We start from the raw sequence: 19,775 nt of genomic DNA on the forward strand, positions 1-19,775 counted from the left end.
CTCTTGATCACCCCCCCTTTGGAGCAACCAGAAGGCTTTATGCACAACACAATGAAGCATGCGAAGACATGATCGCGCTCATAAATCGGATGTTCCAGGGATCCTTTGGTATAAAACCGCGGTTGGCGCCGCGGACTGCTTCTTTCCCTTGTCAGTTCCCTTTCAGTATACCTAGACTGCGGATATATCCTCCACCCCGCCGCCATGATCTATCTTCCCGAAAAAGATTATGATATCCCCAACATTGACCTTTTGACTCTTTTGTTCGGTACGATTCCTTTCTAGAACAGAGAAATTTGGTCTACCAAACTGACATATCGTGAATTATAGAGTCACCCCTTCCGCGCAGTGATGAAAATACTGTTATGCATGCGGAAGCCGCCGACCCCTCCAATGCTATCACGAAAGCTCAGGCCCGCATGTATACGCGTCAGATCGCATATGTCCTGAGAAATTATTTCGGTGTCGGTAGCCAGGGGTCTGGAAAAGATGTTGTTCTGGGGGTCTCCCCGGGGCAGATCCTCTTCCCGGCGGTCTTCTATGGTGTTGTTGCTGCGGGTGGTGTGTGGAGTGCTGCCTCCTATACCGCGACTTCAGCTGAGCTGGAGCGACAGATTCGTCAAGGAAGCAGTCGGCTTGTCATTACCGGCACTGGTTGCCAGGATGTTGCCATTAAAGCTGCTCAGGCGGCGGGAGTTCCCATGGACCGGGTCCTGATCCTGAAGAGTATGGGGCATGAGAGGGTGTTGGAGAACTATAGTACGGGCAAGAATTACCTCGCCGATCTCAAGCCAACAGATGTGCTTGACTGGGAACGCATCACTGATCCGGAAGAGTTGAAGAACTCCCTCATCTGCTTGCTCTACAGCAGTGGTACAACGGGTGTCCCGAAAGGAGTCAACATTTCCCATCTCAACGTCGTTGCGGAGGCCCTGATCCCTTACTTCATGGATCAGGAGCATGTCGCAAAGAAAAAGGCGGAAGACCCCAACTATGAGAACCCCTACCGCACGTTGGCACATCTTCCGACTGCCCATATTGCCGGCTGTCAGGGATACTTCATCAACCCGGGAGTGGTGGGAGGCACCGTGTACTGGATGGAGAGGTTCGACTTTAACAAGTTCCTTGAGCACTGCAAGCAACTCGAAATCACCTTTTTCTTCTCTGTGCCGCCGATCTACCTTCTCATTAGTCTCAGCCCGCTAGTCACTGATCAGTTCAAGTCGATGCGACGCGCCTATTCCGGAGCGGCCCCCATGGGAGCCGATCTCCAGCAGAAAGCACAGAAGAAACTCGGGTGTCTGATCAATCAGACATGGGGTCTGAGTGAGACTACCGGCAGTACGACCGGAATGCCCTGGGATGAGGAGGAGCTCTCGGGTAGCGTTAGTCGCTTGTTGCCTAACATGCGGCTGCGGATTGTGGACGACGATGGAAAAGACGTTGAAGAAGGCAAGGAGGGCGAGTTTCTCGTCAAGGGTCCCGTGGTGACCACCGGATACTACAATAATCCTGAGGCCACCAAGGACGCTTTTACCGAGGATGGATGGTTCAAGTCTGGAGACATCGGAATCCGCAAGAATGGCCTCTTCTATATTGTTGACCGGAAGAAGGTATAATGAATAGCCGTTAATTCCTCGTTTCTAGATTATTGCTAACTAGCAGCTAGGAGCTTATCAAGTACAAGGGTCTCCAGGTGGCTCCCGCCGAGCTCGAAGCTCTGCTCCTGTCTCATCCACAAATCATGGATGCAGCCGTCATCGGAGTTGCAGCCCCTGACGGCTCCGGTAACGAAGTGCCCAGGGCTTATATTGTTGCTGACCAGAAGAAGATCACGGAAGATGGAGTCAAGGAGTTTGTTAAGAATAACTTGGCTCACTACAAACAGCTTCGGGGTGGCGTCGTTTTCCTCCCTGCAATCCCCAAGAGTCCCAGTGGAAAGATCTTGCGTCGTGAACTACGTGATCAGGCCAAGAAGGAGGCGAAGAAAGCCAAATTGTAAATAGATCATATACTAGCTTGATAGATAGTATTTGTAAGCGTATATCAATCAGACAATTCATCAGGTTCAATTACAAACAGGATGGTCACCGTGCAGAATATGCGCTCAATGTTTATGTACAGAGCTAACCTACAGATTAGCAAGACGTCGTTGCTGCTTGGCAATCATGTCAAGTAGAATCTCCTCACTCCCTCCACTAACTACCAGAACGCGGACATCGCGGCTGATCTGCTCCACGCGCTGGCCCTGTCCAGTGCGAGAGTACCCAAGGCCACCGAAGACTTGCTGACATTCGCGTGATACCTTTTCCAGGTTGTGGGCAGCTTGAACCTTCAACATGGCAGCCAGCGGAGAAAATTCCAACGATGGCATGCGCACTGAGCGGAAGACCATCTCTTCCATGTACGTCTGAGTAGGTTCCAGGCGGTTCACCATTTTTGCAAACTTTTGACGGATGACTTGATTTTCGAACAGGGGCTTTCCGAACGTCTTTCGCTTCAGGGCGTGACGATAGGAATCTTCGTATGACACACGAGCTAGTCGCAAGGCCGTGATTCCGACCCAAAGGCGTTCATGAGCGAACGCTAGAGATTTGTGTCAGTTTGCGAAGTTTCTAGAATGGATAGGGTCAAGGAACATCTCACTCGACATGATAATTTCAAAGCCGTGGTTCTCCTTTCCAAGGAGGTTTTCCGCTGGGACGACAACCTCGTCTAGTTCCATAAACGTCGAACCTGGCTCATAGTTAGCGAGTCCTAGAATATGATAAGTCAGGAATCCTACCACTTGAGCTGGCTCCGGAATTCTCCATCTTTCTACGAGAGATTCCCTGGGAGTTCAAGGGGACAATAAAAACCGAGATCCCCTTAGCTCCAGCGGGCCCTGTCCGGGCTGCGACGAGCCCATGATCAGCCCAGCGGCCCTGAGTGACCCATTTCTTCTCGCCATTCAGCACATAGGACTTTCCGTCAGCCGACTTCCGCGCAGTCGTGGTCAAGCCAGCAACGTCCGACCCGACTAAGGCTGATTAGCGATGGTGAGGAGAGCACAGTGACTTTAGACATACTGGCAGGCTCAGTAACACAGAGGCAGTGCCTTTGTTGACCACGTAGCAGAGGTGCCAGGTATTTCTGCTTCTGTTCTGATGTGCCATAGCGATCAATTGGAGGTCCTCCGACGGAGGCGCCCCCATTAATTCCCCAAACGGTGCCCAGACATCCGCATCTCGCCATCTCATCAATAACCTAGACCTGATTAGTACCATAAACCCCCAAGACAAAAAAAAAAAAAAAAGTGGGAGAGGAGAAGAAGAAAACGGTGTCGTACAATGGCGTCATGAAATTCGTCCCATTCTGCGTTAAAGTTAGAAGCTATGCCTCAGTTATGAAACAGGGTTAGGGTCCACAGGTTCCGGAAACGAACCGTCAACGGAGATTCCACCAGGAAGAGTGACGTCCTTGACATATTCCTTAGGGATAGGGAAGGCCGACGCAGCTAGGAAGCCAAGAGCTGCATGTCTTCTGAATGACTACGCGTGTACATAATAAACTGTCAGTTACATATGCTCCTGCGGTTGCTTTTATCGATGCCGGAGTTTGCCTGTACCTCAACGGGTATTTCCCCAGTTTTCTCCCATTCCTCCACGTTGGGGACAATATCACGATTCACGTACTCCCGTACGAAACGTTGGAGACGATGGTGACTGGGCTTGTAGTATGGATGATCCCGGCGGCGGTGCCATGATGGGTCGGCCCCAGGAATTTCTGAAGTGAGAGCGAGTTGCATCGTACTTTCGAGAATAGAATATAAACGAGAGTGATTTCCTGGCTCTCTAGACATACATTTACTCAAGAACGAAAGATTAATATATACACAAAATGTATCAACAACCGTACAGTAGATGATCATCGCGTTTACTGTGTGGTTCCGATTCGGAATTTTAGGGTTGGTGCTATAAATTCCGAATCGACGAGTGACTGACCGACGCAACGGAATTTGCCTCTGGATTCAGCATACCCTCGGCATAACAAGCGATTATACACGGAAAAAAGGCCGACGTCTCTGGATTGATGAATTTGTAGAATAGACAGGTCGTTGTTTATTTAGAATCCACCCTCGGTACATTTGTAAATCCATATCAGACAAGCGACGTAAATTACACCCGGAAATGGCGACTGAAAGACTTCTTCAGGTACAGAATCATCTGGAGGGAGCTGACCCCAGCCATGATCCTAGTCGGATTGATGGTCAGGTTGTAGTCATTACGGGCGGAGCTCAAGGTTGGTAGTATACTGGTCAACAAGCGTTGAATGACTAACATTGAACAATAATGACAGGCATCGGTCGGTCTGCTGCGCTTCTTCTAGCTCAGAAAGGAGGTAAAATCGCAATAAACGACCTGGATCAGGATAAGGCTGCGGAGGTAGTGGCAGATATTCGTCGCATGGGAGGGGAGGCAGAAAGCTATCCGGGAAACGTGCTGGATGAAAACTTTCCTTCCAAGTTGGTAGAGGGTGTCCTTCAGAAATGGGGTAAAATCAACTGTTTGATCAACAACGCAGGTATGTGCTTATTATATATGATGCGAAGCAGGTATTAACCTCCTGTAGGCTTCTGCCATGATAGTGCCATCCACAAAATGAGTGAAGAGAAATTCGACATCATCATGAAGGTACATAACTATACGCCATTTCGTATGATAAAGGCGTTGTCAACACATTGGATGAGTCCTGCCTACCGCGATATGCCTAAGACAGTGATCAGTGTATCATCCACCTCTGGTCTGCATGGCTCTATGGGTCAGATCAATTACTCGACCGCAAAGGCCGGAATTGTCGGTTTGACGAAAACAGTTGCATCTGAATGGAGTCGGTAAGATGAAACAAAACTCATTTGTTTTCGCACAGCCCAAATGACAAGGCTAATGGATTCTGCTGCAGTTATAACGTTCGAGCAAATGCGGTAGCATACGGGTGGATTGATACGCGGATAACTCGGCCACCCAGTGACTCCGATGTGCTTCAAGTCGGTGGCCAGTCAATCAAACCCGGTATCCCTTTGAATGCAAAGAAATGGCGTGATGTGTCAGATATCCCACTGGCCCGGCCGGGAACTGCGTATGAGGCCGCCCGAGTTATGCTGTTTTTGGCGAGTCCGTTGTCATCGTATGTAACAGGGACCTGCATTGAATGCACAGGGGGACGGTACATGTAGTGTCTTGAGGATTATATAAATTTATGTTGTATATTTCCTATGCATATATGGCTGTCCTTGAGCACATTAATGGCGATAAACGACGACGTAGGTGGCCGAACTTCGGGAGAAAGCCGGTTTAGAGAAACTGGTAGGCCAACCAGAGAGTTCGGGAATCCCGTTCTTCCCCGCAAGCATTTCCCCACGATTCTCGACGTCGATTCTTCCCTAGCGCTCCTTTTCCTTCTCCTTTTCGTGGAAACAGTTCGATTGTATGATAATCGTATGATCCAATTCTTTGACCTACTCACCTAGATTATTCTTCCTTATTATGGAGTCTGAGTCCTGCGAGAATAGCGCACTTGTCACCCCTCAGGGCACCAGCAATCATACCACAAGCCATGGCAACACTAGACAGCAACGGTCCAAGCAGAGCAAAAGGACAAAATATATCGGGAGAGCATGGTATGGCTGCCTGCGCTGTTGTTCCACTTTGACCTCCTTCTGGCGTATTTTACTTATCCTTGTCTAGTCAGGATTGCCAGCGACGAAAAGTCAAGGTATGCTGTGAAGATGATGGATTTATTGCTAAATCAATTAATGAGACTTTATACACAGTGTTCCGGCGAGGACATTTGTCTCAACTGCCGAGTAAGGGGCACCACTTGTATCTACATGCCCAGGGCGCGGAGAGGAAGAAGGCAGCGAACAGACAAGACCGGAGCACGAACTCAGTATGCCACATTTTTACTCTTGGAAGAGTGAAGCCAGTTTCTGACATGTTATAGGGATCGGGAAGGATTAGCTCGAGACATGACCAGTCCACTTCCTCTTCCTCAACCAACAAGCCTCCATTCTAGTCCCCAGAGTAACCCTGACCAAACTTCGTAAGTCACGCTGAGCCCCTACCTGATGCTCAGATAATGCTGCATCCTTTGCAAATGATATTAATGATATTATACAAGAACTGTTCGTTCGTTGCCGCCTCCAATTGAACGCATCGATATATCGCTAGCGTTGGATGAAGACACCGACGCCTACGAAGTATACGATACTCGTCCTCGAAGCATCTCTCTGTCATCACAATTGCAATGCCTGCGAGAACTGGCCCGTTCAAACAGAAAACAGTCAACTCCAGTTCCACAAAGACGGAACGATCTGTTGAATAGAGTATTTCCGGTCGAACTACCACGCCCAACCCGAGTACAAGCCCTTCTGGACGTTTATTTTCGTGATCTTGACTCATTCTTTCCGTTCCTCGATCGTTATGAAACAGAGACACGTCTCCGGGAGACGTTAGGAAAGCTAGGATATAGTGAGGACCAACGTATCATCGATGTTGACTTTCGCAAACATTCCACGGTGGCCATGCTGTGCAATATGATTGCTGTGGCTGAGTGTTTCTGTTCTGTCGACATCAGGCCCGATGATCTGCGACCAGGATGGTCTATCTTCCTTCGCGGGCGTAAACTAATTCAATATTGTTCTTCGCCGAAATACGTGGATCTAGATTTGATCCGTTACCACGCGCTGAGTGCCGAATATCTCATGCAATCGGAGCACCTTCATGCAGCATCACAGGCTATCTCAAACGCAGTCCAGCTAGCGATGTACGATCGATTAAATGACGAACGTGCATGGGGTTCCGTCTCTCGACAGGAAGCACGCGACCGCAAAATGCTCTGGTGGTTAATCTACTTTCTTGACCGCAAGATCGCCCAGCGAACAGGGGGACCCTATGTGATCCGAGATAACGAAGTCGCCGTGACGGATTTCTATGCTCTGCCCCCAGGAGAAACTCCTCAAACTACCCTCACGTATCACTACATGCAGGCCCTCGTTAACCAGGCAAGATTGTGGTCCCAAATATGGGACTTGTTCTTCGCTGCTGCCGCTCAAAAGCCAGCCGACTGGAAGGAGATAGAAGTTATGGACACCCGAATCCTCGTTGCACAGCGAGAGCTCCCTATTGAACTGACCTGGGAAACCGACCTGCTCGAGCGTGTCTACATAGCACAAGGCGAGGCTGAGCCTCAGATACGTCGTCGATTGGCTATCTTCATTGTATGGCTTCTTACTCGGTGTTTATGGCAAAATACACTGACCTTGGAACAGAGACTGAACCTTCTCCGACTGACTATCCGACAGAATCCGCTACAGCGGAATGATCGAAACAAGCTCTCTAGGCGTCTTTGTGCATCCTTGGCAGCACAAACAGTCGAAGCAATCGCTGCATTCACAGACAGTTGCCCCAGTATTATCCCTTGTGGGTTCTTCTTCAGCACAGCACTTCTTGAGTGCATTTATCATCTTATCTTTGCCATCCAGGATTCCTCTGCTCGTGCAGAGCGGAACTCGAGTATCGAAGCATTCAGGATGTCATATCAACTTCTCGTGCAGTTTTCCCAAACGCTAGACACTGCAAAACGAGCGATTCGGGCATTGGACTCGGCAGTATCCACGGGATCTGATCTAGGCTTCCTTCTCGAAGAGGCAGGCGAAGGCCCCGAAATACCTGATGATCCTCCAGAAGGGAATACTAATTCTCTCATGAGAGAGAATGTCCTTGGAGATGGTGGCGACGTGCCTCAGGAGAGTATGCCGTTTACTGATTACGACCCCTTTGATACTCTAACATTCTTTCCCTTACTTGACGATGGTCTAGCGGATGGTGGTTTCCAATACGACGGAGATTTCCGCAGTCCTTCAGTAATGGGATCCCAGTTTTGGGACATGGTACATACTAATTTGGAGGAAAGCATCCAAGATACCTTCAGCAAACTGTAGTAGGCATCGGGATTAATGGAAAGGCAGAACAAGAACCAAGTCCTTAAAGAAACTTTCAATGTAATTCCATATCTATGTACCTCATGGGCTCCTTAGAGCTTAGATGTCAGGTGGCCAGTAACCCCCTGAGAAAACCTGGCATCCTTTAACTCCTTCTTCATAACCTTCCCAGTTGGATTCTTCGGCAGCGCATCTATGATCACCACGCCTCCTCTGAGACGCTTGTAGTTCGATACCTGGTCCGCGACAAAGTTGGAAATAGATTTGTGCACATCGGCCGTTGCATTTTGTTGGGCTGGTTTCTTGAGAGCCACGAATGCTCGGGGAAGTTCAGTTGCTTGCTGATCATCCCAGACTCCAATAACAGCGGCTTCTCGGACCAGAGGGTGCCGTATGATAATGTTTTCCAGCTCAGATGGGGCGACCTGGAATCTGCGGTTTGTTAGACTAGTCTCGTCTTGGACGGGATGCACATACCCCTTATACTTGATTAAATCCTTGATCCGATCATAGACGGTAAGGTAACCAGATTTGTCGATGTATCCGAGATCTCCCGTACGCAGCCATCCACCTTCAAGTATCGCTTTGGTGGTTTCTTCCTCATTGTCCTTGTAGCCCCTGTCCAGCTTGTCAGTACTCCCGTAGGTGGTCCGGACCCTTCCGTGAACTCACATCATCACATTCGGTCCCCGACAAGTAATTTCACCGGGCCCGCGTGCCCCAACATCCTTGCCATCTGTATCCAGGAATCGAATTTCGCTGTTGGCAACTAGCTTCCCGGCACCATTAAGAGGTAGGTCCTTATCACGAACTCCACTTTGAACGCAAGGGCCTGAAAGTTCCGTGCATCCGTACGCTGTTTGGTGTCAGGGTGTACAAATACAGCCCCATAATGCAGTCCAGGGATTCTTACTTTGGCAAAGGGCAACTCCAGGGAAAGCTTCACTTAGCTTATTGGCAGTCTCTTTCTAGTGCAGTCACGTTCGGGTCAGTACTTAGGTACAGTTGAGTGCCGCAAAGTCAAAGCGATGACTTACATGCAAGGGGGCGGCGGAACAACTGAAGTATTCCAGACATGGATACTGGTATTTGCGAACCACAGGATGATCGCCGAGTATTTTCGCAATGGGCGGCACAATTCTTGCCAATGTTGCTTTCCGATCTTGGAGCAAACGGCAATATAATTCAAGATCAAATCGTGGCATCAAGCAAACGTACGCTCCCAACCATGTACACATCGTGAAACAGACATAGAGGGCGTAAACATGGGACAACGGAGGAAAGAAAATCTCGCGCTGACTCCCCCGCCAATTCTGGGGGTTGTCATCACGCAGTTGATAACATGTCGCGACGAGGTTGTAATGAGACAACATAACAGCCTTGGGCATTCCAGTAGTTCCGCTAGAAAGCAAAATTGCTGCACATGTGGTCTTAGGGTCCGATCCTGGTGAAGAAATCGGGCAAGACAGCTCGGGTTCGCCGTCAATGGAGGGCGAATAGCTGATAGGGAACGCAGGCCATTCAACGCTTGGTGTGCCAATAGTGAGGACTCTTAACGCACCCAAATTGCATTGCATCGAGTGTTTGACGATGTTTGGGACCTTAGCGTGTAAGGTCTCGTCGACAACAAGAAACTGTGGCTTGACGAGGTCTATCGCTCTGGCGATCTCTTCCGCGTGAAGAGCGTTATTTATTGGGCTCACCACCCCACCAGCCCACCATACAGCCTGTGCAGTCAGGATGTAGTCAATGCAACTCGACGCAGATATGGAAACTGTCTGTCCAGGCTGGAATTGAAAATGTTCACGAAACTGGTATGCCGTGCGGCGGATCTGGCGATGAAATGACCCGTAGGTGGAAATTTTGCCTGTCAACGCTTCCTCGTAAATTATTTTGTCGGGAGGCGTCTGCGAGGTATTATCCTGCATGAGCTGCGAAATGAACACATTATCTGGGATTTTGGTCCAAACGCTCGCACGAAGGATAGACATTGTGGCAGTCGTTACTGTTCCGATGCGGACTGCACGATTCTAGGGCTATTTTGGTCCTTCAATCTATATGAAGATATTTCTCGGATTTGAACTGTACCTCACTCTTGTCGCTTCGGAGCTCGGATTTTCGACTAGATATTGTAATTTTGTGGAGTACACACTTCCGTTTAGTTTTCTGTCGATACGGAATTTGATGATTTTGGTTGAATCCCGAAACTGATATATTCCGAAATTGAGACTTTCCCCACCATTGTAGAAAAACACGTTGTACCAAGGAAACTGCCTTTGTTCAAAACCACTAGTTCATTTCCAAGAGAAGTATCAACTATTTAAATGACAGGATTCCTGAAAGGGCTATGAACCTACTCTCAAGAGGATACCACAAGTGGATTTATTTTCGGAAAATAGCGACAATAGCTTTCGGACGTCCACAAAAGAAATATTCAATAGATTAACTAGGAAGCCCAAGGATAGGGACAAAAGTATCGGAACTAACAAGAACACTATAAGAACGTCGGGAACAAGATCTGTCTTTTCCTGTCAATGACGGGTTATGCGTCTGATTCATTTGTTTTTGAGAAAGTCCATCATGTTCTTGAAAGTGCTTGCCAATCCAAGACGACCTTGCATCTTTGAATCTACCAGCCCCAGAGTGATGATGACCACGAGCAACTTCAAAACCCGACTAGCTGACTTCCACACAACCCCTTTGCTGCACTCACGTCTCTCGTCTTCTAGGGTCCACTCGCGCTTGAGTCCGAGGCTGTTGCGGACAGCAAGCCATTTGATTCGGTCGGGAGAGTAAGGCGGAAGCAGGAAGGAGGAAACCTTGGAGAAGAGAGACGTTGGTCGGGCGATAACACGCATGTGCGAGAAGCTGCGGAAACCGAAGTCACCGTGGTACGATCCATGGCCAGAATCCCCAACACCGCCGAAGGGCGCACCGGGAACGGTCGCGTGAATTAGGACGCCGTTGACCGTAACACCACCCGAGATGGTAGAAGAGATCACTGTAATATTAGTTAGGTTTGTTACTATGCGCGACGACAGTGGGGTACCTGCCTTGGTCAATCTCCTTTTGATCCTTGCTAAAGACATAAATTGCAAGGGGGCGAGGCAGGCTGCAGGCAAATGTCAGATCAAAAACCCAAGCTAAGACGGATATACTAGCCTATTAATCGATTCGATCGCCTCGTCAGTTGACGATTTGAGAACAGGACAGATAGTTCCAAAGAGCTCCTCGGAGAGTAGTGAGTCTGACCCTCATTTAGTTCACGATGTAATTTATTGCCCAGCCACAGAGACGTACCTTTCATCGTAACATTACTGACGATAGATGGAGGAATGCAGCGGGTCGATGCATCCAGCTCACCGCCGCATTCGACCTTACCGTCAGTCTTCTCCAAAAGTGCCTTCAATCTTTCAAAGTTCTTGTCATTCACAATGTGGGTCATCTCCAGTGTTTTGCCCTTCTTGAACTCGCTGAAGTAAAATTTCATGCGCTCGATGAGCTTTTTCTCTACATCCGGGTGGGCAAATACATGGTTGACGGAAAGGCAGATCTGGCCAGAATTCAGGAACTTCACCCAGGCAATCTGCCTAGCCGCTATCTCGACATCAGCGGTCTTCGTAACAATGGCTGGGCATTGGCCACCGAGTTCTAGTACGGTCGGCGTCAGATTCTTCGCAGCAGCTGCGGCCACGTAGCGAGCAACATTCACGGATCCAGTGAAGAAGATATGGTCCCACTTGCGCGCCATTAGGCTACCGGTCTCAGCTGGTCCTCCAGTGACAATGCGGATGGCACTAGGATCCATGTATTTCGGAATCAAATCCACCAAAAGCGCTTGGGTCGCTTGGGTCATCTCTGATGGTTTCAACATAACAGCGCAGCCAGCGGTGATTGCAGCAATCATAGGCTGCAAAATAAGCGAGATAGGGAAGTTCCAAGGCCCGATAATGAGCGCTACGCCCAAGGGTTCTGGACGGATTGTAGGGCGTAATACTGCCTTCATGGGCAACGGGGTATCAGTTGGCCGTTCCGCGGTCCATTTGTCGATGTTTTTGAGATGCTCGACAACGTCGGTCTTGATAGTCATTGACTCGGTGAAAGTTGTCTCAAATACGGGTTTATTCATGTCCTTCTGCAACGCTTCAATAATGCGCTGCTCATTCTCCTCGATCATCCACCAGACCTGCTTCAGCTGCCATTTCCTCCAGGCAATCTCCTTTGTCTTTCCGGAGCGGAAAGTCTCCTGGAGGGTATTATAGGCCGACTCAACCTCTGCTTCAGGGGTGTACATGGCTGTTGTTGCGGGTTATTTTCACTTCGTACTCTGTATCGCGAACCGGACTAAGAAAGACCTAGTAAAAAAGGAAGCGAAGAATAATGCAAAAGAAGGCAACCAAGAGCAAGTCGAAACTATCTCGCTGCAGGAAGCTCCATTCTGGGGCTTTGCGGAGGATTCATGTGCTTCCCGACTGCACCCCGCTCTCATGTCAATCCAGCCGCCGAATTCCACACTGCCGATGGCGCCGAGTCGACCACATTCTCCAAGTCTCTCTCTGATTGGCTCAGAGGTCAGTAATGGGCTACAGCGCCCCGCCGGGCCGAATCGCCTCGGTTGTGCTGCCACGGCATCGTGGAGATCCTAAGGAGAAGTCATCTCCATTGTTATCATTTCTCTGTCAGGAATGTGGTAGAGCTAGGGATAAAAGCCACGCATTTATATTAGAGTGGTTTCGTTCCTCGTCGTTAACCTAAACTCTGGCGGATCGGAGAAGACTGACGCCAGTTAGAAATGACAAAATTTCAAGTGAACTTGGAAATTTAGGGGATAGAACCCAGCAGGTTACCATTTTATTACCCCTTTCGTCATTCTAGGTTTATGACAGCCTGGGCCGCGCATACGGCATACGACCAACTATCTTATGGCGGTAGCAATGAGCCAACTGGATTATCGACCCAGTTTATGTATTAAAAAAAAGGCTTAGAATTCTCGTTACCAGCCATGGTCCGACCACATTTTCGAGGACTGTACTGCATTCGCGTTGTGAAGAGGCATCGCCACCGAGCATTGAGGTATCTAGCTAGTGATCAACCCAGGAGGCTGTCGTTCTTTGCAGAACCCGTTAGCTCGTGGCCGGATTGCCACATTAACTTTGCTGTTTCTCCCAGTACTTTCCTGGCGCCTTCATAGATTTAGAGGAATTCCTTGAAGCTTGCGTGAACGTCAACATGAAGTCCTGCGGGCTAGATCTGCCAAAAAGAGATATAAAATCTTCATCGGGACGTTATTATGTGGTTTAAGTGCCAATTTACACAGTTATTATGTAAATGGAGTTATTATATGGAGCGGCGCAACTGTATATGAAAACCGTGCAGCTGAGTCAAATCGTTCTGGCTACCACACAGCACCACTCACACGAACTCTGTTTATATTCCTATAACGAGATTGAAGAAAAACCACTGTTTATACTGACACTGTTTAGACTACCATATTAACCAGTGATCAAGGGAAAGATACGTACACCTCTCCGTTAGTGGTATTGAACAAACTCCGCCGCATACAGGAGCTTATATACGTCACAATAATATGCACAAAGTTGACATCTTATTCCTAAGACCACTGCTTGTATGTGTAGATAGCATCATTAAAGCCTAAATTTTCTCGCAAAAACACGTATACGAACCATGGTATTATCTGGCCGACGTTTGCGTGGCGGACCACATGATCAAAGGCAGCCACTTTCATATGCAACAATGTTGGCAACCGACGCCTGGCCCTGCCTACCGATATAAAGTATATTGGCCTCGAGACCGTGGGGCTTTCCTCTTACGTATATGGTAGATGAAAGTAGCAACTACTCCGTGGAGATAGCCCGTTTGAACAGGGGGTGCTTGTTGGGGACTCGCCAACTATTATCATTATAACATTCAGGCGCATTGCTTGCTATGAACGAGCGCATATGTTGGATTCCTCAAAGTGGGATTCTGACATGTCTCCCGAATAATCTCGATCATACATACAGGAAAAAAAAAAGGATATAACGTGTAACGAAACTAATTTCCTCGCAAGCTGTCTTTGCAGATTAGAGTGTCTGAGATCCTGTTTGCAGTGCTATTCCCAGTGGTCCCGGGAAGTTAAAACGATTAAAAATCCATGGACAGGACATCAATCTGAATTTTTACAAATGAGAGATGTACATAGAGCCCTAAGGACCGCCAGCGTGGATTCATAGGGCTATATGGCGAAGTGGGCTCCTTGGCGAGGCTGGCAGGATTATCATGGACGTCGTTATCAAAAATAAAACAAAATTCGTCACTTTCGGCTATGGTGAATTACATTGTAACTTGCAACTTTTCAGAAGACTGTGGCAACATGCTTGGGACGTCATATGTTCCAATATGAAGATAGGAGGAGAATATAATATATAAAGGACGGGAGATTTCCCCTCTGATGGAGACAACAGTGCGGTTATCATGAAAAGTTCTGCCAAAATGGTTGCACCTTCTCAGATCTCAACAAAGAAGGAAAATTCTAGCCTCAGGCTATTATTAAAGGATATATTCCAGAGAGAATATGATAACTCGGCACGCACCGAGGGTCTTGAGAGGTCGTATCTTCGTGCGAGAGCACTAGCTGGACATCATGGTATATGCCATCCCCACTTCGTGCGAGAGCACTAGCTGGACATCATGGTATATGCCATCCCCAATTTTCGTCATGTATACTAACGCTATCTAGCCCTGAGTATGAATGATGTCCTCAAACTAACGCCCAAGTTTTGGGAAGCACACATGGACGGTATGATCGTTCGAGACATCACTGCTCAGATCCTATTTTCCATCCAGTTCAACTTGGTCGCAGGGACTGTGGCCCCGTATGCTGTTCACAGACCTGACCTCAGCCTTCTCATGGAAAAGATACTTAGTTATGAAGTATCGTAGGTCCTACAAGGCGCTTTCGTCTAATGTCGGGTGAATCAATAATAACACCACTCGCAGAACGCCATTCATGCTAAACGAGGTCGACCACGGATGTGATGCCAAAAAACTGGAAACAACTGCGACGTTGCAGCCAGATGGTAGTTTCATTCTCAACAGTCCAACGCCTGGAGCCGCCAAGTATGTATCATACCAATCTACCATCTGTCGAAGCAAAAGCTCATAGAGAATAGATTCATGCCTCCATCAATGCCTGTTACTGGCATTCCTCGGGTCGCCGTAGTGTTTGCACGCCTTATAGTGGAAGGGGACGACCGCGGAATTCGGCCGTTCCTTGTTCCCCTTTCCGATGGCAAAGAAATGTGCGCAGGGGTAACATCTAAGTAAGTTGACGGACACAATATTGAGCATATGCTACAGATACTCACAATCAAAGGCTGCTTCCTCCCATATCAATTGGGCGTGTACTTGACCACGCTATTACTTCGTTCGACCACGTCCACCTCCCACCATCCGCATTGCTTGGAGAATTGGATAGGCCTGAAAATATGCGGGAGCGATTCCTGTCTGCTATTGGGCGTGTTGGTGTTGGCACATTGGCCCTAAGCTTGTGGACTATCCCTTTCATGAAATGTGCCACATACCTGGGAGGAAAGTACAGCCTTCGCCGGATGGTCCAGGGATCTGACGGTGCGCCAACTCCAATTATTTCTTTCCGGACCCAACAAGTACCTATCTTGCATTCACTGGCGCAGGTGACTGTAATGGTACCGTTTGCCAACTGGATTACATCCTGTTTTAGCGACACCAGCCTGGATTTCAGGTTGCGACATGGATTATGAGGCAGCCTTGGACGCAGATATTGATGCTGACATCCTCGCACTTTATGAGGCAGGCACGATCAATTTCGATCTCAGTTGGTACAGCGAGAATCTCCGATTGAAACGATCCGCCCAATACGAAATGGAACAGCGCGCAATGGACGGAATTTTACCACGGCTCGGCCAATTTCTGGATGATCTTGAAATAGGGCCCTTTTGTACGGCTCCGTTCCAGACGACCGAACGATGGGAGACATTTGTTAAAGCGGCACCGGCATACACAGGTCAAGGAACGGTGAATATGGGTGTCAAAAAGGAGGGGCCCCCACAGACGAGACTTTAGGGCGATTATGCGTTAAGCTGTCACAAAATTACCAATACACGAGATGATACTATCTATGCATCTACATATAACTCAATAGGAACGGCTCCATCTACCAGTTCTGCATCCGATCGCAACCAATCATCCCACAACTTGTGTAATTGGAGGTATCCGATAGGAGAGCAAAGATACGGAGTAGTAAAACAACGATCAGTATCAGATAGACACGATCACTCGGATCTTCCGAGTGCCAAGCTCAAAGCGCTGGGCATTTTCTGTGGGTCAGGAATAGCAAAAATAATAATGAAAAGCTTATGATTCGTTTTTGTTGTCGATCATTTCTTCTCTACACAGCCAGCGGAGCCCTCATACGCGGCGCCAAGGCCTGGTTCATCATTCCTGTCCAGCAAACATTGTTCTTAAAAAAAGCCGAGTACTAGTCTTAATCCACTGTGGCTCAACGCAGACTACGACTAGAAGTGCCCACAGCAGTCCGGTCCATGAAGATGACGCATAATCCGTCCTTGATCATTTCAAAATAGGGAACGCACACGCAAAGAGTCCTGAAGATGATGACGCGGCAAAACTTCGCCTTGTCAAGCGCTGCCGTTATAAAGATGAGGCAAGACCAGGAATCAACAGCGTCTAGATATCTATCTACTCACGTTAATTTTCAAGTTTAAGTGGCTAGTATCTATAGGGATGCATTTCTCTAAGATTTTCGCCTTAACGGCTGCCACTTTGGCGCTCGCTCATCCCGGCGAGAAACACGACCCTCAAGCCGTCCGACGAGAGATCCATGCTCGGGACATCATGGCGAACCAGGCCAAGCGCTCTCTTGATGCTTGTGCCAACTTAGACCATGCGAAGCAATTACAGCAACGCAACGTTGCTCGCCGTTCTCGCACTGCTCGCGAGTTGCGCCATGCCCGTGGTATCACAGCCAGTGAGTCGCGTCCATCTAGTACAAACCGTGTCTTGTCTAAATCGTACATGAACAGACGCGCATAAGTGGCGCCGAGACCTAGCTGCTCTCGAGGAGTGGGAGTCCGTAAATCACAATCGCACTGATCTTCTCAGCTATTCCCCTAACACGCCTGAGTCGGTCATTTTTGGCGGCAACACCAGTGCGATTTTGACCCCAACAGTGACTGATGGCCCTTACTACGTATGGGGGGAGATTATGCGGCAGAACGTGAAAGAGGAGAAGTACTCAGATGGTGTGGATATGTTTTTGGAAGTTCAATACATCGATGTCAACACCTGTCAGCCCGTTGAAGGTGCCTTGGTGGATATCTGGCAAGCTAACGCCACGGGCGTGTACAGGTGAGGATTTCCTTCAAGTATGTGCTATATGGGAATATCAACTTACAGGTGGTTTAGCGGGATTTCCACCTCTGGGAACTATGCCGCTGATGGCTGGGACTCGACCTACCTTCGCGGCATTCAGCATACGGATGAGGATGGCGTGGTCACATTTAACACCATTTTCCCAGGCCACTATGACGGTCGTGCTACTCATACCCATCTTCTGACTCATTTAAATGCTACTGTCAACGAGAACAATGGTACTTTAGTTGTGGGCACTGGCAGTGTTGCGCATATTGGCCAGCTGTTCTGGAATGAGGTTCTTCGCTCTGCTGTTGAGGACACCTACCCTTACAGCTCAAACACCCAGGACATCACTTCGAACGCGGATGATATGTGGAGTGTGAAACAAGCGTCGAGCGCATACGACCCTTTCCCAGAATACCTCTATCTTGGAAACGGCCTGGAGGACGGATTGTTCGCGTGGATCCAGATCGGTATTAATGTCACTGCTGACTACACCGACAACTCCTACTATAGCATTGCCGCCTACTACGATGAGGATGGTGGCCATCAGAACACCGACAGTAACGCATTCGGTGGTGGGGGTGGAAGTATGAATGGAACGATGCCCTCTGGTGCAGCGCCGTCGGGAGCGATGCCGTCAAGTGCTTGATCTCACTGTTCTCCAAAATATGTTTGGAGATACAAGATCTCTTCTGTACATATATGTGCCAGTGCCTTCTATAAATATTAGGCGTAACATGTATGTTTTTTGTGGTCTGGAACTCTTTTCCGGTTGTATATTAGAAATCCTTAGTCGCACTATGTCCCCGTAAGTTAACCGCCGCTGCCTATTCACTGCTACACATCCGCGCCTTTTCTAAGTACCTGAGGTCCACAATCCCATTGTGTCGATTGGAAAGCCCCCCAGCATTCAAGTTTAGTGAAACTAGTATGTACACAAGGCAACATCATATGTAAAGTCCTACCGGAGGCTGTGCACGGAAAACTAGGTTATCATTAGAAGGTTTAGGGCGGTCAGAATACTTTTCACCTGGCCCTTGGCAATTGCCAAAGATGGTATTGCCTAACCAGGGCCGTCACTCAATACGAGATCAATCACGAATCAGAGCAGCCTGCGTTGAATCTCCGCCACACGGCCAATTGGTATGCGCATCCGCCCGGACGTGAAGTCCAGGATCTGGCAGGCATGTGTTGTCGTGGTATCTAACCACCTGCCTGTTTAGGGCAAGTGACCTCACCGTCTTCAGGCCTCCCACAACCACTTCTGTCTAATAGGCAGCTATAAGTGGTGCTTCTCATACATTCAACTTACCTGCTCCTTCCAGAAGCGAATTGTTCCTTCTACCAGTAAATCAAATTCATGTCTTCCCACAATATCCTCCATCAACACATCACACGCAATGATTTGGTCGAAGGTAGATCCCCGCGATCATCTTCTTTTGCTTTGCCTCGTAGATTGGGGCTGTGGACACAGAACGAGGCGATGCAATCCCTGTGAGAATATACATGCGTAATGTGGTGCTAGACACAAAACAGAACGAGACCTTGGTCCTTCGGCGGAACTCAAAGACCCTCCACAAGGTGTTTGGTTGCCCGTTGTGGAAATGCCAATATGAATATATACACTAACTGCCGGAATCTAGGACGTACTGTTTCACTTTATACACTTACTGTATTCCTTCACCGCAAATGCTTTCATGCCTTCCATCACCACTACAACTACCATTATAGGGACTAGCGCAGAAGATATCACGGATGCATATTCGTTATATGAAGATTATCCACACCATTGACAGACTCCATCCCTCCCACAGGAACGGTACTACCAGTATCAACAGAAACTAGCCAACCTGCGACGACTGGTGCAGGCAGAGGTTCGGACATGGGACAAGGTCCAGACACAGACGGTAGTTGGAAGAGTAGGCCATCAGGTGCCGGAGGTCTACTATCTTTCTTCTTGGACTTTTTGCGGGGCATAATTGCTTTATGCTGCTTAATGCTGTCGGCATTTCGAGTGGTTTACGAGTTACCTGCGACGACAAAACTAGTCTACTAACAACTTATTATATACTATGCTTGAGTTGTTCTTGGGTGAGACATCTCGTCCGCCAAACACTATTGTCAGTGCCTTTTTCCCATCAATATACTTCCATGATATTGGCCCTCGTTATGACATGACAAGATGCATTTGGGTGTCTAGGGGTGCCGGTAGGCTACGGGATTAAGGCGCATGTCTAGGTAGACACGCTCCATTTCAGTATTAATTAAACCATTCCGGATTCCAGCTTCCCTACCTCTTCAAATTCTGGCAAATCATTTTCTTGCTATTCACCACACCATTACTGTGAAATACGAAATGGTTCCTCCATTCGCCGTA

General features: G+C 48.4%; 7 protein-coding genes across 7 annotated transcripts; 4 read left to right on the forward strand and 3 right to left on the reverse strand.

Moving 5' to 3' along the window:
• Positions 1–204: 204 nt before the first annotated feature.
• Positions 205–2,002, forward strand: BDV59DRAFT_191999 (acyl--CoA ligase; the record flags this gene model as incomplete). Its single annotated transcript, XM_073691983.1, has 3 exons — positions 205–268; positions 331–1,613; positions 1,670–2,002. The coding sequence occupies 3 exons, from the start codon at positions 205–207 to the stop codon at positions 2,000–2,002; spliced, it is 1,680 nt and encodes a 559-aa protein (XP_073549769.1).
• Positions 2,003–2,131: 129 nt separating this feature from the next.
• Positions 2,132–3,787, reverse strand: BDV59DRAFT_200267 (acyl-CoA dehydrogenase family protein; the record flags this gene model as incomplete). The annotated part of the gene is made up of 7 exons (XM_073693539.1): positions 2,132–2,586; positions 2,647–2,736; positions 2,786–3,019; positions 3,069–3,246; positions 3,329–3,354; positions 3,425–3,530; positions 3,608–3,787. The coding sequence occupies 7 exons, from the start codon at positions 3,785–3,787 to the stop codon at positions 2,132–2,134; spliced, it is 1,269 nt and encodes a 422-aa protein (XP_073549770.1).
• Positions 3,788–4,157: 370 nt separating this feature from the next.
• On the forward strand, positions 4,158–4,685 carry BDV59DRAFT_158990 (uncharacterized protein). The gene has a single exon (XM_073687496.1). The coding sequence runs from the start codon at positions 4,332–4,334 to the stop codon at positions 4,599–4,601; it is 270 nt and encodes an 89-aa protein (XP_073549771.1). The 5' UTR covers positions 4,158–4,331; the 3' UTR covers positions 4,602–4,685.
• A 579-nt stretch (positions 4,686–5,264) lies between these two features.
• BDV59DRAFT_174272 (Zn(II)2Cys6 transcription factor) lies at positions 5,265–8,111 on the forward strand. The gene is made up of 6 exons (XM_073689052.1): positions 5,265–5,659; positions 5,727–5,754; positions 5,813–5,928; positions 5,983–6,081; positions 6,160–7,258; positions 7,310–8,111. The coding sequence occupies exons 1-6, from the start codon at positions 5,526–5,528 to the stop codon at positions 7,979–7,981; spliced, it is 2,148 nt and encodes a 715-aa protein (XP_073549772.1). The 5' UTR covers positions 5,265–5,525; the 3' UTR covers positions 7,982–8,111.
• Positions 8,074–9,972, reverse strand: BDV59DRAFT_200269 (uncharacterized protein; the record flags this gene model as incomplete). Its single annotated transcript, XM_073693540.1, has 5 exons — positions 8,074–8,413; positions 8,459–8,599; positions 8,654–8,837; positions 8,895–8,949; positions 9,019–9,972. The coding sequence occupies 5 exons, from the start codon at positions 9,970–9,972 to the stop codon at positions 8,074–8,076; spliced, it is 1,674 nt and encodes a 557-aa protein (XP_073549773.1).
• A 509-nt stretch (positions 9,973–10,481) lies between these two features.
• On the reverse strand, positions 10,482–12,503 carry BDV59DRAFT_159013 (aldehyde dehydrogenase family protein). The gene is made up of 4 exons (XM_073687497.1): positions 11,282–12,503; positions 11,144–11,228; positions 11,035–11,093; positions 10,482–10,982 (listed from the first exon to the last, which is right to left on the reverse strand). The coding sequence occupies exons 1-4, from the start codon at positions 12,273–12,275 to the stop codon at positions 10,537–10,539; spliced, it is 1,584 nt and encodes a 527-aa protein (XP_073549774.1). The 5' UTR covers positions 12,276–12,503; the 3' UTR covers positions 10,482–10,536.
• A 4,237-nt stretch (positions 12,504–16,740) lies between these two features.
• Positions 16,741–18,047, forward strand: BDV59DRAFT_211879 (intradiol ring-cleavage dioxygenase; the record flags this gene model as incomplete). The annotated part of the gene is made up of 3 exons (XM_073695900.1): positions 16,741–17,009; positions 17,065–17,389; positions 17,447–18,047. Exons 1-3 carry the CDS (start codon positions 16,766–16,768, stop codon positions 18,045–18,047), a joined length of 1,170 nt encoding a protein of 389 aa, XP_073549775.1. The 5' UTR covers positions 16,741–16,765.
• Between the last annotated feature and the right edge of the window lie 1,728 nt (positions 18,048–19,775).

The sequence above is a fragment of the Aspergillus ambiguus genome, assembly GCF_047715705.1.
Source record: "Aspergillus ambiguus strain CBS 117.58 unplaced genomic scaffold BDV59scaffold_8, whole genome shotgun sequence".
Classification (NCBI taxonomy): domain Eukaryota; kingdom Fungi; phylum Ascomycota; class Eurotiomycetes; order Eurotiales; family Aspergillaceae; genus Aspergillus; species Aspergillus ambiguus.

What these genes read in the sequence shown, in the direction of transcription:
- BDV59DRAFT_158990 (XM_073687496.1), top strand. Translation starts at nt 4,332, where the DNA reads ATGACAGGCATCGGTCGGTCTGCTGCGCTTCTTCTAGCTCAGAAAGGA.
- BDV59DRAFT_174272 (XM_073689052.1), top strand. Translation starts at nt 5,526, where the DNA reads ATGGAGTCTGAGTCCTGCGAGAATAGCGCACTTGTCACCCCTCAGGGC. An exon ending in AAGACCGGAGCACGAACTCA is followed by an intron (nt 5,929 to 5,982) that starts GTATGCCACATT and finishes GACATGTTATAG; the next exon opens with GGATCGGGAAGGATTAGCTC. An exon ending in AGTAACCCTGACCAAACTTC is followed by an intron (nt 6,082 to 6,159) that starts GTAAGTCACGCT and finishes ATATTATACAAG; the next exon opens with AACTGTTCGTTCGTTGCCGC.
- BDV59DRAFT_159013 (XM_073687497.1), bottom strand. Translation starts at nt 12,275, where the DNA reads ATGTACACCCCTGAAGCAGAGGTTGAGTCGGCCTATAATACCCTCCAG. An exon ending in CAGTAATGTTACGATGAAAG is followed by an intron (nt 11,229 to 11,281) that starts GTACGTCTCTGT and finishes AATGAGGGTCAG; the next exon opens with ACTCACTACTCTCCGAGGAG. An exon ending in GCGATCGAATCGATTAATAG is followed by an intron (nt 11,094 to 11,143) that starts GCTAGTATATCC and finishes ATTTGCCTGCAG; the next exon opens with CCTGCCTCGCCCCCTTGCAA.